Below are 16880 nucleotides of genomic sequence, written 5' to 3'. Positions count from 1 at the left end.
ACGTATGGAAAAAACAAATTTTTTTAAATTTCAAGCGCCTTTTTTTATTCTCGGTGAGATTCGCGTTCGCGAATGGATCGAACATAAAAAGCTTACGCTTTTAATTTTCGCAATACTTTGCAAATGGGATACAGAGAGTTGGAAAGATTTTTCTGCAAGTTTTTTTTTTTTTTATTTTTTATTTACATAGGTCGAAAAATAAGGGGGAAAGAAAAATTCATTAATTTGTACAACTTTGGTCGACGAGTGAATTCGAAAAGTTTCGGATGGACTTGCTTTTTTGATTGCGTTCGGCTCTCTCTATTGGTATAGGCAAAGGCAAAGGGGTAGTTTAACTCGCGAGAAAACTTTTTTATATGGATATTTAACTGCGTTAAGTTATCGAAAATTATTGTAATTAATTAACGCGCCGGTCCCTCGCGAGCTTTCATAATCATCGGAGCTCGATGACGAAGCTGATTTTATTCGTAATTGGTATAGTTTTCTTGAGCCCTTTTTTCCTCTCTTCCCTTGAGCTGAAATATGTTGGTTTAATTGTAGTTGGAATGGAATGAGAGTGTTGAAATTAAGTTGATGAGTTTCTTTAAATATGTCGAGTGTTTTTTGTTTGCATTTTTATGTGTGTAAAAAAATAAAGGTTACTTACTTACTTGTTGAGTGAACTCTTCAATTTTGTGGAATAGAAAAAACGCTGCATTTCTTATAATTTTCATGTGTGTATTTTACAGATAACCGACAACGGAAACATAACAACATCCATATTAACATTCAAACCAGAACTGATAGATCACAATAAATCGTTAATATGTCGAGCCGAAAACCCAAAGATTGTCGGAGGCATCACGGAAGCTGTGTCGATAATCGATGTAACCTGTACGTTGAAATTTTTTCTTTTTTTATACTCGTAATTTTACTCCTCATCGTACTCTTCGTCCTCACAGCTTTAAATTAATAACGAGAGGGGTTTCCTTTGATGGAATATTTTTTCGTGTAATTGCTACGGCTTTAACCGACTCGGAGTTATGTTATATTGTGGCAAAAAAGGAGAGAAAAAATATCGTTCATTCGATAAAATCTCTCGATGAAAATAAAATGTAATTTTGGTGAAATGAAAGCTTACATTTATGGTTTCACTATAGCAGCTCTTGATAATACAACCTTTCGGTTCGTTTTGTCGTCGAAAGGTTTTTTTTTCACTACAGATTTTTTCTTGTACGAAATCATTTTTTTTTTCGCTTTCAGCTTACGTATAACTTTTTTTCACATTGTTTGGGGGTAATAAGTCAATAGTGACGATGGAGAGGATTTTAGATACCTTAGAAATACCTGCCTGCCTCGAATGTGGTAATGAGTGTGAGTGATATTTGATGTAAAATTTAGTAGATTTTTATTTTGTGAGATTTGTTTGGGTTTTGGAGCCAAGGTGATTGTTTACAATGTTTAGGTACCTATGGAAGTTTGAATTGAACAATGGAAGATTTGTTGTGGAGAAAATAACACAATTGTTTTCACGAAGGGAAGTCATTTTGATAATTGTCTCTTATAGTTGAAAATTGAGAGATATCACTTCCGAAATTGAGGGGATATTTCGGAAGACAGTGCTGCCAATTTTTGACAATAATTGCCCATTTTAAAAATTCAATAAGCATTTTTTTTTGCGTTGAATTCTCTGAAATTTTTTCTGAACTGTGATCATCTTCATTCCAAGTTCTGAAATTAACAAGTAGGTAACTTCCTTTTTCAAAGTGATTTTCATGATACATAAGTTAATTTCCGAAGAATCAATTTTGACAGAGAGTTTCTTATAAAGTTGTCAATTACTTATTTAAGAAACTTGTTGGAATAAAAAAAAAACATAAATGATGCTTCTTACCTTACCTACCTTTTGGTAGATTTACATGATGGTGTGCTTGCGTGAGCTGGATTAACAAAACGGATTTTCATGATGTGTAACAAGGTCAACTTGGATAATATTGTGAACAAGGTTTTTTGCTTATTTTTTTAAAAAAAAGTTGTTCAACTACATGAAATTGATCATTTATTATTCTTTTGAAATTCCAAGGCTTCAATTATTCCATTCCCTTAGTGTAAAGAAAATTATAAGTCAATTAGTTGTCATTAAATTATCTGTTTTATATGAAAGGACACTCAGTATATTTTTTTAAAATTCTAAAAACCTCAAAAAATAATATGTTTTCACAATCAGTAATATAAATGAGCTAGCTTTCCAAGTCAAAAATTGTCTGAAAATGACTAATTTGAGGTTATTTTGAAATATAAGTGGCTAAAAAAAATTTTAAAAGTGTGTTTACCACTCGTATCACTCCAGTTAGTTTCTGAAAGCGAGGCTAATTGCAAGCTCCCATTTTTCAAGAAAAGTTAGTCTTTTTGATAAAAAACGAAAGTGGACGAAATTGTAGACTTAGTATAAAATCTGCTCCTGGTGCAGAACCCGTCTCTACATTTTTACTCAATGAACAGCTCATCTTAAAAAATTAAGTAAAACATTGTTCGAAGAAAAAATGAAACGTTTAATCGTTGAAGTGGATGGTAAGTTGAACGATTAGAAAAGATTTTTTGAATGATTTTTCTTTGATTAACTTTGTTTTTACGCAAGGAAGCCATTTTGACAATTGTCTCTTTTGGTTGAAAATTGAGAGATATCTCTTCTGAAATTAAGTGAATATTTTGGAATACAGGGTGGTGGAAATTTTTGACCATAAGGTATTGCTAATTTGAAAAACTATAAAAAAATTTACGTAATTTTTGACTTTTTTCCTTGAAAAAAAAGACGATTTTAAACAACCCTCTTCATTCTTTTTTGTTCCTTTCGTTCCAAGTTTTTGTGAAGAAGAAGCAAGTTTAATTAAGGGAAATATTTAATCGAACGACAAAAAAGGTGGTTTGAACGACAGGCAAGTCTTACGACAATAAGAGGGGTATTAACGACAAATTAGGTGCTAAAAACAGAAGCTTTCAAACGACTAAACAGGTAGTCATCACGACTATTTTTGTTTATGAATCACGACTACTTCTCCCGACAGATATGAGCGTTAGAACGACAAAGTATGATTTTCAGCGACAACTACATACATCATTCTGTACTTGGGTGTAGTGTTTGAACTGCACATAATTGGTTCAATGGAATATGATAAAGTTGTAATTCAAAACTGTCTGCATTTTGCCACTTCTCCAGATGTGTCTTTAAAGGAGTGGATCTCTGGGTATCAATGGGCTGCTTAAAACAAAAAAGTGATTCAAATTCCAGGCGATTCCAGCGCTGCTTCCTTTTTTTTTCACCATCTCCAGCATAGCCAAACACTCAATTATTCCCAAATTGATCAAAACCTTCAAATCTGCAGACAAACATTGGAAAACTTTTGACAAATTCCTCAAACTCACACATGGAATTTTGAAAATCAGCATTGTACCAAACAATTTGAAATTATCAACTTGCTCATGCCCTTATTTCATGAAAAGAACAACATGTAAACATGTACTTGGAATGCAAAGTTGTCAGAAATGGGTTCGGGACCCACCCCCCTCCCCCCGAGGCGAAATCCACTTCCTTCGGCCAAAAACGCAAACTTGGGAGGCCAGCTAAATCCAAAAGGGCACTATTGGTGCAATATGAAACTTTTTTTTCCTATCAATTTGCAAATGTGTAGTCTTTGTAGTCTCTTTTTAATTGTATAAATTGCCGTTTTTTGATCATAAAATTAGTCGTTCCTAGATACTATTGTGTCGTGAATTTCGCTTATCCGGTTGTCGTGTAAAATAATTATTTGTCGTTGAATGCATTTTTTTACCGTGCAACATAAAATGCCTGTCGTTGAAGTACTTTTTTTGTCGTGTTTTTTGTGGGCCGTGGTATTTATTTTTTCTGTCGCTTAAACCCCTTATTTTTGTCGTGCATTCCCCCTTTTTTGTCGTAACGATAAATCATACCCTTTAATTAATGATATACACACATTATTCCATTCTTTATTTTCTCTCAATTATTTCATATGGATATTTTTTTTCTTTTTCCTTCTATAAAGTTGGTAATTTTTTAAGATATTTTGTTGAAAAAAAAAAAAAAAAAAAAAAACATGAATGATGTTGCTTACCTTATCCTGATTATCATTGTCAAGATTATTTAGTTAAATACATTTTTAACAAAAATAAAAAATATCTTTTCCAACTTTTGGGTTCAGCTTTTATTCAAGCTTAGGAATTAGGGCTTTCGGTCAAACTGTACAAACTTGGCCTACATAATACCTAATTATCAAGAAAATGATCCGTTTGTTGAAAAGAGAACCAATTTTGTTGCGGTAGCATTTTGTCGAGGATTGGTGATTGTTTATGGAAGTTAGAATTGAATAGGTAATGAAGATTTGTTGTTGAGAAAATAACACTATTTTTCTCATGCTGGAAAGCCATTTCGACGAATTTTTTACTTTCCCTTCTGAAATTATGGGAATATTTTGAAACACAGTAGTACCAATTTTTGACCATAACTGCTAATTTCAAAAGTTTCAAAAAAATTCGCGTACCTAATTTTTGACTTTTCTCCTTGAAAAAAAGAGAAGATTTTAAACAACTCCCTGTACTCGTGATTAATTTCCCTTTGATCCCTTCTCAATGACACCCTTCTTCCATATTTTTTATCCCTTTCGTTTCAAGTTCCTGTGAAGAGGAATCAAGTTTGAATGGGAAAGTCACTATTTATACACATAAACATTATTCCATTCTTTATTTTCTCTTAATTTTTGCATAATGGATATTTTTATTTTTTGAACATTGATCATTTTCATTTCAAGTTATGAAATTGGCGAGATGACTTCCGTTTTCAAAGTAATTTTCATGATGATTATGTTGAAAAAAAAAAAAAAAACATAAATGATTGCTTCTTACCTCTTTTGATCTTATTTTTGTATTTTAGGTAATAATTCTTAGGTAAACCGTGTTTTATTCATTTACTATTGAATGCAGCTTCTTTTCAAGCTTAGGAATTAGGACTTTTGATCAAAGAGCACGAACTGGGCCTGCAAAACGGATTTTCATAATGGATAATAACCAATAAGATCAATGTGAGAAATTATAAACAAGATGTAGCTGTGAACAAGGTGTTTCATTGGTTACTGAAAAAAATTGTTCAACCACATGAAATTGATCCTTTATAAGTCTTTTGAACTTCCAAGCCTTGAATTATTCTATTTTTCTTTAGTGTAAACAGAATTATAAGTCAATTGATTTTCATTTAATCGTTTCTGTTATTTATAAAAAAGGAGACTTTGTATGCAGGTATATTTCTTAAAAATTCAAAAACCAAAAAAACATATTTTTACCTACGGGCAGTAAATAGCTTTTCAAGTGAAAAACGGTCTGAAAATCACAATTTTAAGGTCACTTTGAAGTATAACTAAGTGGCTAAAAAAAATCAAAGAGAGTTTAAACAACTACCCGGGTTAATTTCTAAAAACCAGGCAGCCCCACCAGGCTAAGCATATAAAAACTCATTTCCAACTTACAGATTGCAGGAACCGCGAATAGATTCCGAAAAAATTAAAAACGAAGGTTTCGCGAATAATTATTAAGGAAATATATTTGTTGGAAAAAGAATCAGTTTAGTTGTGGTAACTTTTTGTTCAGGTTTCAAATGGAAAGAGTTACATATTTTACTTGGACATAAATTCGATGAATTTACAAAATTGTTGAACTTTTTTACCTCTTTATGCACCAAAATAGGCGAATTATTCAATTTCAATCCTATATTAAAAATTACCTACTTCTATTGAGCTTCGTTTTTCATCACTCTTCATCATTGGTTTTTAAATTTTTCTCTGGTGCATAACCCATCCCCACAAATTTTACTTGCCGAACACACTGCTCATCTTAAAAAATGATAATAAACATTGCTCAAAGCAAACAGCATGCACGGGGGTGAACATTTATTCGTTAAAGTGGATGGTAACTAAGTTGAACAATTTTTGTTCGACTTACAAATTGAAAGGGCTGCGAATATAATTCTGAAAAAGTGAAAAACAAACATAAATTCAAAAAAATTATTGAGAAAATGATTTATTTGCTGAAATGAGAACAAATTTTGCTACGGTAACTTTTGTTCAGGATTCGAATGCAAAGAGTTGAGTATTTTGACACGAATTCGACGGATTTTGAATTTTTTGATTTTTTTCGCCTCTTCATGCACTAGTTGGTAATTTTTTTGTTTAATTTCAATCCAACGTAGAAATTACTTGGTTCTTTTGAGTTCACTTTTTCATCAGAATGATCTTGAATCTTGGAATTAAATGTACCCCTGGCACTAAACCCGTCTCTACATTTTTAGCCAATGAACTGTTCACCTTAAAAAACGAAGTACCTGAACATTGTTCAATGAAAAAAGAAAAGTTGAAGTGAATGGTTATAGTTGAATGATTAGAGAACATTTTTTCAATGTTTTTTTTTTTAATCAACTTACAGATTGAAGGATGAGCTACAAATAAATCCTTAAAAAATAAAAAACGAACATTTCACGAATAATCATCAAGGATATGATTCGTGTATTGTAGAGAGAATCAATTTTGTTGCAGTATCATTTTGTCCAGGATTAAAATGCTAGGAGTTACACAGGTACCTACTTTGGAATAAATTCGATGAAATTACAAATTTCTTGAATTTTTTTCACCTGTGCACCATTACGTGATTTGTTTAATTTCAATCCTACATTGAAAATTACTTACTTATGTACATACTTTTTTGAGTCAACCTTCCCACATAGCACGACATGTTGAAGTTTTGGCAGTTAGTAGTTTATTTTCGCATTCATTGATAACATTTCATGTTTTGAAAAAAAGGGAAAGAAATGAAATAATATGGTGACATTTTGAAAAATAACTTTTTGTAAAAATACCTACACATTAAAGCACAACCCCGGATCTCAGAAAAAGACAGAATAGAACAGTGTATGCGTTAATTGCTTATTTTTTGTTTGAATTGCGTAAAACGAATAATATCTTAATCATTAAATAACACTATGGGCATCGAGGCGACGGCAAATTTGAGTTGGGGTTGAAAATGGGCTTAATCGATACTTTAGACCAAAACAAAAAACAGAGTGGGGTTTTTCAATTTGAATTGTTTTTATGTTCAGGAGAGATGATCAACGTTGCAAAAATTGCCGTTCTTGCCCTACTTCAAGAGTGTGTAGCGAGAGCGACATCAAATTATTGTTTTTCGAAAAAAAACCAAGGTCATTTTCGAATTCTACGCACTTTTTTAAGTAAACTACTTTCTCAGATTTTTGATTTTTGAATTTTCAACCAAATACGGAAGATTTTTAGTTGTACAAATATTTTAAAACTCGGAGCGCGCGACGCTTGCGTTACTCCACCACGTAATCGTGGCGCGTAGTTGTGTTCACCCGAAGTTCAAATTGAATTTTTCGTACTTAGAAAAATTACTCTTATATGCGCTTGAAACATCGAATATCAAAAATCGGGGAAATGTGTTTACTTAAAATAAAGCGTAGAATCCGAAATTGACTTTGTTTTTTTTCGCAAAACAATACGGATGTCGCTACGAACTCTTGAAGTAGGGCAAAAACAGGCATTTTTGCAACTTTCGCAGTCTCTAATGATCACGAAAACAACTCAAATTAAAAAAACTCACTCTGTTTTTTGTTTTAGGGTCTAAACTATCGATTAAGCACACTTTCAACCCAAACACCAAATAAAAAGTCAAAAACAGTTGCCTTGTGTACTTTTCCAAGATACCTATTTGTTAAAAAAAAAACAAACAAAAAACATAAATAATGCTTAGTACCTCTCTTGCTTTTACTTTCGGAAGTAATTAAAAAAAATCCTATTTCACTATCGAATGCAGCTTTTATTCAAGCTTAGGAATTACGACTTCTGATCAAACTGCACTAAAAAACGGATTTTCATGATGGGTAATGACCAACAAGGTTAATGTGAGCAATTATAGACAACGGGTAGCTGTGAACAAAACTCCCATTTTTCAAGAAAAGTAAGTCTTTTTGATAAAAAAACGAAAGCGGACAAAATTATGGAGCATGAAATTTATTCATGGTATGAAATCTGCTACTGGCGCAAAATCCGTCTCTACATTTTTAGCCACTGAACTGCTCATCTTTGAAAAACAAAGTAAACATTCGTCGAAGAAAAAATGAAACCTAATCATAGAAGTGGATGGTATAAGTTGAACGATTAGAAAAGATTTTTTGAATGTTTTTTCTATGACCAACTTTGTTTATACACAGGGAAGCCATTTCGACACTTGTCTCTATTGGTTGAAAATTGAGAGATATCACTTCTGAAATTAAGTGAATATTTTGGAATACAGGGTGGTGGCAATTTTCGACCATATTGCCAATTTGAAAAATTACAAACAAATTCACGTAATTTTTGAATTTTTTCCTTGAAAAAAAGATACGATTTTAAATAACCCTCTTCATTCTTTTTTGTTGCTTTCGTTCCAAGTTCTTGTGAAAAAGAAGCAAGTTTAAATGATACACACATTATTCCATTCTTTATTTTCTCTCAATTATTTCGAATGTTTTTGTTTCTTTTTTCTTCTAAAGTTGGTAATTTTTAAAGATATTTGTTGAAAAAAAAAATCATAAAATGATGTTGCTTACCTTACCCTCTTTCTTAGGTCTTTTCGTTATGATTTCGAATAATCAAGATTTTTAAAATACATTTTTAAAAAAATTAAATATATCTTTTCGAACTTTTGGGTTCAGCTTTTATTCAAGCTTAGGAATTAGGGCTTGTGATCAAAATGCACAAACTGGGCTCACATAATACCTAATTATCAAGAAAATGATCAGTTTGTAGAAAAGAGAACCAATTTTTTTGCGGTAGCATTTTGTCGAGAATTTGTGATTGTTTATTATGGAAGTGAGAATTGAATAATGAAGATTTGTTGCTGAGAAAATAACACTATTTTTCTCATACAGGAAAGCCATTTCGACGAATTTTCTATTTTAGTTGATAATCGAAAGATATCACTTCTGAAATTATGGGAATATTTTGAAACACAGTGGTGCCAATTTTTGACCATAACTGCCAATTTGAAAAGTTTCAAAAAAATTCACGTGATTTTTGACTCTTTTCCTCGAAAAAAAGAGGAGATTTTAAACAACTCCATGTACTCGTGATTAATTTCCCTTTCCTTTTTCAATGACACCCTTCTACCATATATTTTTTTGTCATTTTCGTTTCAAGTTCGCTTGTGAAGACTGTGAAGAGGAATCAAGTTTGAATGAGAAAGTCACTATTTATACACACAAACATTACCATTATTCCATTCTTCAATTTCTCTTAATAATTATTGCATATTATGCATATGGATATTTTTTTCCTAATTTCGTTGGATTCTCTGAACTTTTTTCTGAACATTGATCATTTTCATTTCACGTTCTAAAATCCTTGAGATGACTTCCGTTTTCAAAGTAATTTTCATGATGATATTGATTTCTAAAGCATCAATTTTGACCGCAAATTTCTTATAAAATTAGTAATTTTCTAAGATAAGTATTTGTTAAAAAAAAAAAAAAAAAAAAAACATAATGATGCTTCTTACCTCTTTTGATCTTATTTTCGGTGATAATTCGTGCTAAACAGTGCTGTTTTCCTTTACTATTGAATGCAGCTTCTATTCAAGCTTAGGAATTAGGACTTTTGATCAAACTGCACGAACTGTGCCTACAAAACGGATTTTCATAATGGATAATTACCAATAAGGTCAAAATGTGAGAAATTATAAACAAGATGCAGCTGTGAACAAGGTGTTTTGGCTACTTAAAAAATTGTTTAACCGTATGAAATGAATCCTTTATTAGTCGTTTGAACTTCCAAGCCTTGAATTATTCTATTTTCCTTTAGTGTAAAGAGAAATTATCAGTCAATTAATTTTCATTTAATCGTTTCTGTTATTTTATAAAAAAGGTGACTTTGTATGCAGGTATATTTTTAAAAAATTCTAAAAACCAAAAAAACACATTTTTACGTGCAGTGAATAGCTTTTCAAGCGAAAAACGATCTGAAAATTACCATTTTATGGTCACTTTGAAGTATAAGTGGCTAAAAAAATTCAAAGAGAGTTTATACAACTACTCGGGTTAATTCATGAAAACCAGGCGGCCCCACCAGGCTAAGCATATAAACACTCATTTCCAACTTACAGATTGAAGGGACTACGAATAGATTCCGAAAAAATTCAAAACGAAGGTTTCACGAATAATTATCAAGGAAATATGTTTGTTGAAAAAAGAATCAGTTTGGTTGTGGTAACTTTTTGTTCAGGTTTCAAATGCAAGGAGTTACGCATTTTACTTGGACATAAATTCGATGAATTAAATTTACAAATTTTTCGAATTTTTTACCTGTTTATGCACCAAAATAGGCGAATTATTGTTCAATTTCAATCCTATATTAAAAATTACCTACTTAGAACAAATTTTGTAATGGTAACTTTTTGTCCAGGATTCGAATGTAAGGATTTGAACGTATTTCGACATGAGAATTCCACGGATTTTGAATTTTTTGATATTTTTCACCTCTTCATGCACTATGTGTATGTAATTGTTAATTTATTTTGTTCAATTTCAATCCAACATAGAAATTACTTTGTTCTTTTGAGCTTACTTTTTCATCAGAATGATCTTGAACCTTAGAATAAAATGTACTCCTGGCGCAAAACCCGTCTCTATACATTTTTACCCAATGAATTGCTCATTTTAAAAAATGAAGTAAACAATATTCACAGAAAGAAGAAAAACTCTTATTGTTTAAGGGAATGGTAAGTTGAACGATTAGAATAATTTTTTTGAATGTTTTCTCTTTGTAATGATGGGGCTGCGGACAGATTCTGAAACAAAGAAAAACACATATTTCCCGAATAATTATCAAGGAAATGACTCGTTTGTTGAAAAGAGAATTAATTTTGTTGCGTTAGCTTTTTGTCGTGGATTAAAATGCGAGAAAGTAACGTATTTTGACATGAGTTTGACGAATTTACAAATTTTTTGACTTTTTCTTACCTTTTTATGCACTGAACAAACACACTACACATCTTGAAAAAATATGTAAAAAGCATTGTTCAAAAGAAAACGAACTGGAGTGAGCTTCTAATCGCTCAAGTAGATGATAAGTTGAACAACTTTTGCTCGACTTACAAATTGAAAAAGTTGCGAATAGATTCTAAAAAAGTGTGAAACAAACATATGCCAAAAAATTATTCAGGAAATGATTTATTTGCTAAAAAGAAAGACATTTTGTTATGTTAACTTTTTGTCGAGGATTAAAGTGCAAAAAGTTACGTACTTTGACATAAATTTGATGAATTCGATGAATTTACGAATTTTATGCTCCAATAGGTGATGTTTTCAATCGCAATTAACCCTACATTAAAAAGTACTTACTTCTTTTGAGCTCCCTTTTTCATCAGTACGTGACGAAAGTTGTTTTAGCACCAAAACACATCCCCAAATTTTTACCTAACGAACACACTGCTGATCTTGAAAAAAAAAACATTTTTGATTTTTCTTCGACAACTTATTTATTTTATTTTATTATATTAGTTTATTTCATTTAATGAGCCATATACAGCAACTTACCGTCTAGCCTACTGATTGAAGGGGCTGTGAATATGTAGATTCTGAAAAAACTGAAAAACGAACATTTCCTGGCCGGATGATTACTCTTATCAAAGAAATGATTCGTTTGTTGGAGAGAGAATCAATTGTGTTTCGGGAACTTTTTGTCAAGGATTAAAAAATACTTACATACAAGGAGTTTGTATTTCGAATAGAGTTCGGTGAATTTGAAAACGTTAAAAAAATGTTCGCCTCATTATGCATCAGTCGGTAATTTGTTCAAATTCAATCTTACATAAAAAATTACTTACTTCTTTGAGCGCACTTCAGCACATTTGTTGAACACGAAATGGTATTACAGGAATTTTAGGTGAAATGAGAGAATTTATTCGGACTAATTCCTACAAAAGGTTTTTTGCGGGATACTCTAGTGGAAGGGGTCCTATTTAACATACTAAAAGTCTCACCCCGTACCCCGCGTGCGTCGCGTGCTAGAGCGTGAAAAGTGTCCCGCCACGGTGTTTTTTGCGATTTTCTCGCGAGGGGTTGATTTTACGTCGAAAATAGCGTGATTTTTGTGTTCTACGTCAAATTTCCGATCTAGTAATATGTCAACTGTCCTTCTACCCCCAAGGAGGGTGGGGCTGGAACCATTCAAAAAGGGGGGGTTCCTGAAAAATACATAAAGTCTATAGGGGCCTAAGAGGGGTGAAATGGTCCCCAAAAGCGTTCGAGTTAATATTAGCATGGAAGATGGGTACCATTGAGAAACTTCCGCGTGAAAAATTTCAGATCCATGCCACCTCCCCTTTTTGGGAACCCCCCTTTTCTGAAATTTCAATAACACTTTTCTCAGCCCCATTTTAACCGATTTTGAAAATTTTTCAGTATGTTCTGTATATCCTTAGTAGGTATCCCCACAAAAATTTTCAACCTCCTCCCCTCATATTTACCCCTCAAAATGATGTAAAAATGTGTTTTAGGGGGGGCTGGAGGTAAAATGGGAATTTTGGGGAAAATAACCAATTATTAATGAGTAGGGTGTCGTTTTCTTATGATTCGATACCGCATGAGCACGAATATGACGTCAGATTTTTTGCTAGATTCATCTAGCCCTCTCCAGAGCACTTGGCCTCCTCAATTTTTACTGTTAAAAAGCATAAAATAAATTGAAAAACGGTATTTTGAGGGGTAAGTATGAGGAGAGGGGGTTGAAAATTTTTGTCGAGATACCTACTAAGGATATACATAACATACTGAAAAATTTTCAAAATCGGTTAAAATGGGGCTGAGGAAAGTGTATCCATCTTCCATGCTAATATCAACTCGAACGCTTTTGGGGACCATTTCACCCCTCATAGGCCCCTATAGACTTTATGTATTTTTCAGGAAACCCCCCTTTTTTGAATGGTTCCAGCTCCACCCCCTTGGGGGTAGAAGGACAGTTGACATATCACTAGATCGGAAATTTGACGTAGAACACAAAAATTAAGCTATTTTCGACGTAAAATCAACTCCTCGCGAGAAAACGCGCTCTAGCACGGGACTCACGCGGGGTACGGGGTGAGACTTTTAGTATGTTAAATAGGACCCCTTCCACTAGAGTATCACGCAAAAAAAACTTCTGTAGGAATCTGTTCGAATAAAAAACATAAGAATGACTGGACTATGGAGTGACCTTCAGATCACTTAAGTGGGTGGTAAGTTGAACAACTTTTGCTTGACTTACAAATCGAGAGGACCGCGAATAGATTCCGATTAATTATTGAGGAAATGATTTACTTCTTTGCTAAAAAGAGAACTAATTTTATTGTGGTAATTTTTCGTCCTGGATTGGAATGCAAGAAGTTAAGTACCTATTTTGACATGAATTCGATGGATTTGTAATTTTTTTGATTTTTTTCACCTCTTTACGCACTAATGAATAATTTGTTCAGTTCAATTTCAATCCAACATAGAAATTACTTACTTCTTTTGAGCTCACTTTTTCACCAGAATTACTTGAAACTTTGTAATGCATTATATATGAAATGTATCCATTGAATTGCTCATCTTAAAAAATGAGATAAACATTGTTCAAAGAAAATAGAAATCTTTTTAATCTTCGAAGTGAATGGTAAGTTGAACGATTAGAAAACATTTTTTGAATAGTTTTTCTTCGAACAACTTACAGATTGAAAGAGTTGCGAATATATTCTAAAAAAATTGAAAACGAATATTTCCCGAATAATTATGAAGAAAATGATTCGATTGTTGGGGAGAGAATCAATTTTGTGGCGGTGTCTTTTTGTTCAGGATTAAAATGCAAAAAGTTACGTATTTTGACATAAATTCAATGAATTTACAAAATTTTTGAATTTTTGTCACCTGTTTATGCACCAATAAGTAATTTATTCAATTTCAATCCTACATTAAAAATTGCTTACTTCTTTGAGCTCCCTTTTTCATCAGTATACCATGGCGTCATATTATTGTTTTGAAATTGATTTTGTTGTTTTTTGCCAAACTTACAAATTGGAGGAGCTGTGAATAGATTTTGAAAAAATGAAAAACAAACCTTTCCTGACTGATTATGAAGGAAATGATGCAAGGTGTTTTGTATTTCGACATAAATTCGATGAATTTACAAATTTTTGAATTTTTTTCACCTCTCCGTAGGCGTTTTGTTTATTTCAATCCTACATTAAAAATTACTTACTTGATTCTTCTGAGATAACTTTTATCTACTCCAGAAATGAACTGGTTTGTGGATGGATCAACCAAACATAAGATTTCATAATTTCTGCTTCTCAGAGCGATCATTTGAATATAATGTTTGCCTTTTTTTGTGTATAAGTATTTTTGCCAGTGGTTCTTAGTAAAGTTGAGCTTGCTAAACAGGTTGAGAATCACAATTTATTATTAAAAAAAAAAAATAGTTTGTTATAGACTCATTTTCTTGACTTTATTACGGAATTTCAAAATGTGGCCAAAAATAGGTATGGACGTGGCCATAGATAGAAGACATGGAAGTGCAAAGTTTCCAAAAAAAAAAGAAGGGTAAAATAGTCTCATATATGGTTACTTTCTTTGCTTCAATGCGAAGGTTTCGTGGGTGATCAAATATGGGCATTGGGCACAATACGTTGCCATTGATGGAATTTTTTTTTTTTTGATTTTATGCGTTAATAAGTATTAATTTTTATGGTGATTCTATACATGAGCAAACTAATTATTCAGATTGAAAATAGAATATCCAAATTATGTAAAAAAAATAATTAGGTTCATCACGAATGTTCTGATTTACTTACAATTTTTTTGAATTTTTTTCACCACTTTGTACACCGATAATTATGTGATTTGTTTAAATTCAATCTTACGTTAACAATTACTTACTTAGTTACTTCTTTTGAGCTCTCTTTTTCATCAGAATTTACAAGGAAATCGCATGTGTTTCTGGTGCAAAACCTGTCCCAACATTTTCACCAAGTGAACACGCTGCTCATATTAAGAATTAAGAAATAAAATTATTACAATCATTTTTCAAAGAAAATTCCATCCTATTGATTTTTTTCTCATCCCTTTATGCACGGTTAGGTAATCTGTTCAATTTGAATCCTACATTAAAAATTACTTACTTTTTTTGAGCTCGGTTTTTCATCAGTGTATTCGAAGTCGATTCATATTGTATCTTGGGCTGCTCCTGGCGCAAAACCCGTCTCCACCTTTTTACCCAATGCTCTCATCTTAAAAATTGAAGGTACTAAACATTGTTCAAAGAAAATAGAAAACATTTTTAATCGTTGAAGTGGATGGTAAGTTAGAGATTAGAAAACAGTTGTTTGGATTTTTTTACCCACTTACAGATCGAAGGAGTTCCAAATAGATTCTGAAAAAATGAAAAACAAACTTTTCTCGAAGAAGTATTCATGGATTTGAAAAAATTGTTTCATGTTTTAGAGTCAGTGGCTAAAAATGAATGTGGGCGCGTGGCCATAGATAGAAGCGTAAGGTGGCCAAAAATGGGGAAAATAGTCTCACAGTCACTTTTATTGCTTTAATGCGAAGGTTTCGTGAATGCCCAAAAATGGGCACATAGTACGTGGCTAATAGATGGGAATTTTTGGTTTTTTGATTTTAAACATTATTAGTAATTTTCATGGAGATTCTATATATTATGTACGAACAAACTGGATAATTATTCAGATTGAAAATTTGTAGTAGGTATGTCCAAATTATGTGAAAAAATAATTACATCACTGGTGTTCTAATTTACTAACAATTTTTTAAATTTTTTTTCACCACTTTATGCGCTAGGTAATTTATTTAATTTCAATCTTGCGAGTACATTAAAAATTACTTACTTCTTCCGAGCTCTCTTTTTCATCGGAATTGTAATCTCATTTATACTGTGTGCAATGTGTTCCTGGCACAAAATTCGTCCCAACATTTTCACCAAGTGAACAGCTCATATTAAAAAATGAAATAACAATCATTATTCAAAGAAAAAAAAACCTGGAGTGAACTTTTAATCGTTAAAGTACATAGATAGCAAGTTGAATAATTTTTGTACAACTTATAAATTGAAAGAGATGCGAATAGATTCTGAAAAAGTGATGAGAAACAAACATTTCTCGAAAAATTATTGAGAAAATGATTGTTTGTTGGAGAAAGAATGAATTTTGTGGTAACTTTTTGTCAAGGTTTAAAATCAACACAAGAATTCGACAAATTTTTAATGTTTTTTTTTTTTTTTTTAATTTTTTCGCACCTCCTTATGCACTCGATAGGTAATTTTATTCAATTTGAATTCTACATTAAAAATTACTTACTTCTTTTGAGCTCGCGTTTTCATATTTCAAGCGGTGTGAGATTCTTGGTATGGAAGCTGCTCCAGGCGCAAACTGCTCATCTTGAAAAATGGAGTACCTAAACCTTGTTTAAAGAAGAAAGAAAATTTCAATCGTTGAACTGGATGGTCAGTTGAATGGTTGAAAAATATTTTTTGAATCATATTTTTTTGACCAAATCACTGATTGAAAGAGCTGCAAATAGAGATTAGGTATGATGAAAAATGAACTTTTCCCAAATATTAAGGAAATGATTCGTTTGTTGGAAAGGGAACCAATTATTTTGCGGTATCTTATTGCCCAGGGTTAAAATGCAAGGGGTTACGTGTTTCGACCTAAATTCGATGAATTCACAAATTTTTCATTTTTTTTCACCTTCTTTGTATGCACTACCATGCCTTTTGGGGGGGGGGGATATTGATTAATACAGCTGATGATGACGCTCATTC

The 16880-nt window shown here is 32.0% G+C and overlaps 1 protein-coding gene across 1 annotated transcript in view; it reads left to right on the top strand.

The window, feature by feature from the left end:
• The window catches only part of side-VI (sidestep VI), a 464426-nt gene that overhangs the window by 338057 nt on the left and 109489 nt on the right, over positions 1-16880 (top strand). The window contains exon 7 of the mRNA XM_065354946.1: positions 729-873. Coding sequence (XP_065211018.1) covers positions 729-873 — 145 coding nt within the window. The remainder of the gene's footprint in view (positions 1-728; positions 874-16880) is intronic.

This window comes from Planococcus citri, chromosome 3 (assembly GCF_950023065.1).
Source record: "Planococcus citri chromosome 3, ihPlaCitr1.1, whole genome shotgun sequence".
Taxonomy (NCBI): Eukaryota; Metazoa; Arthropoda; class Insecta; order Hemiptera; family Pseudococcidae; genus Planococcus; species Planococcus citri.
This window is presented reverse-complemented; position numbering and strand designations above follow the sequence as displayed.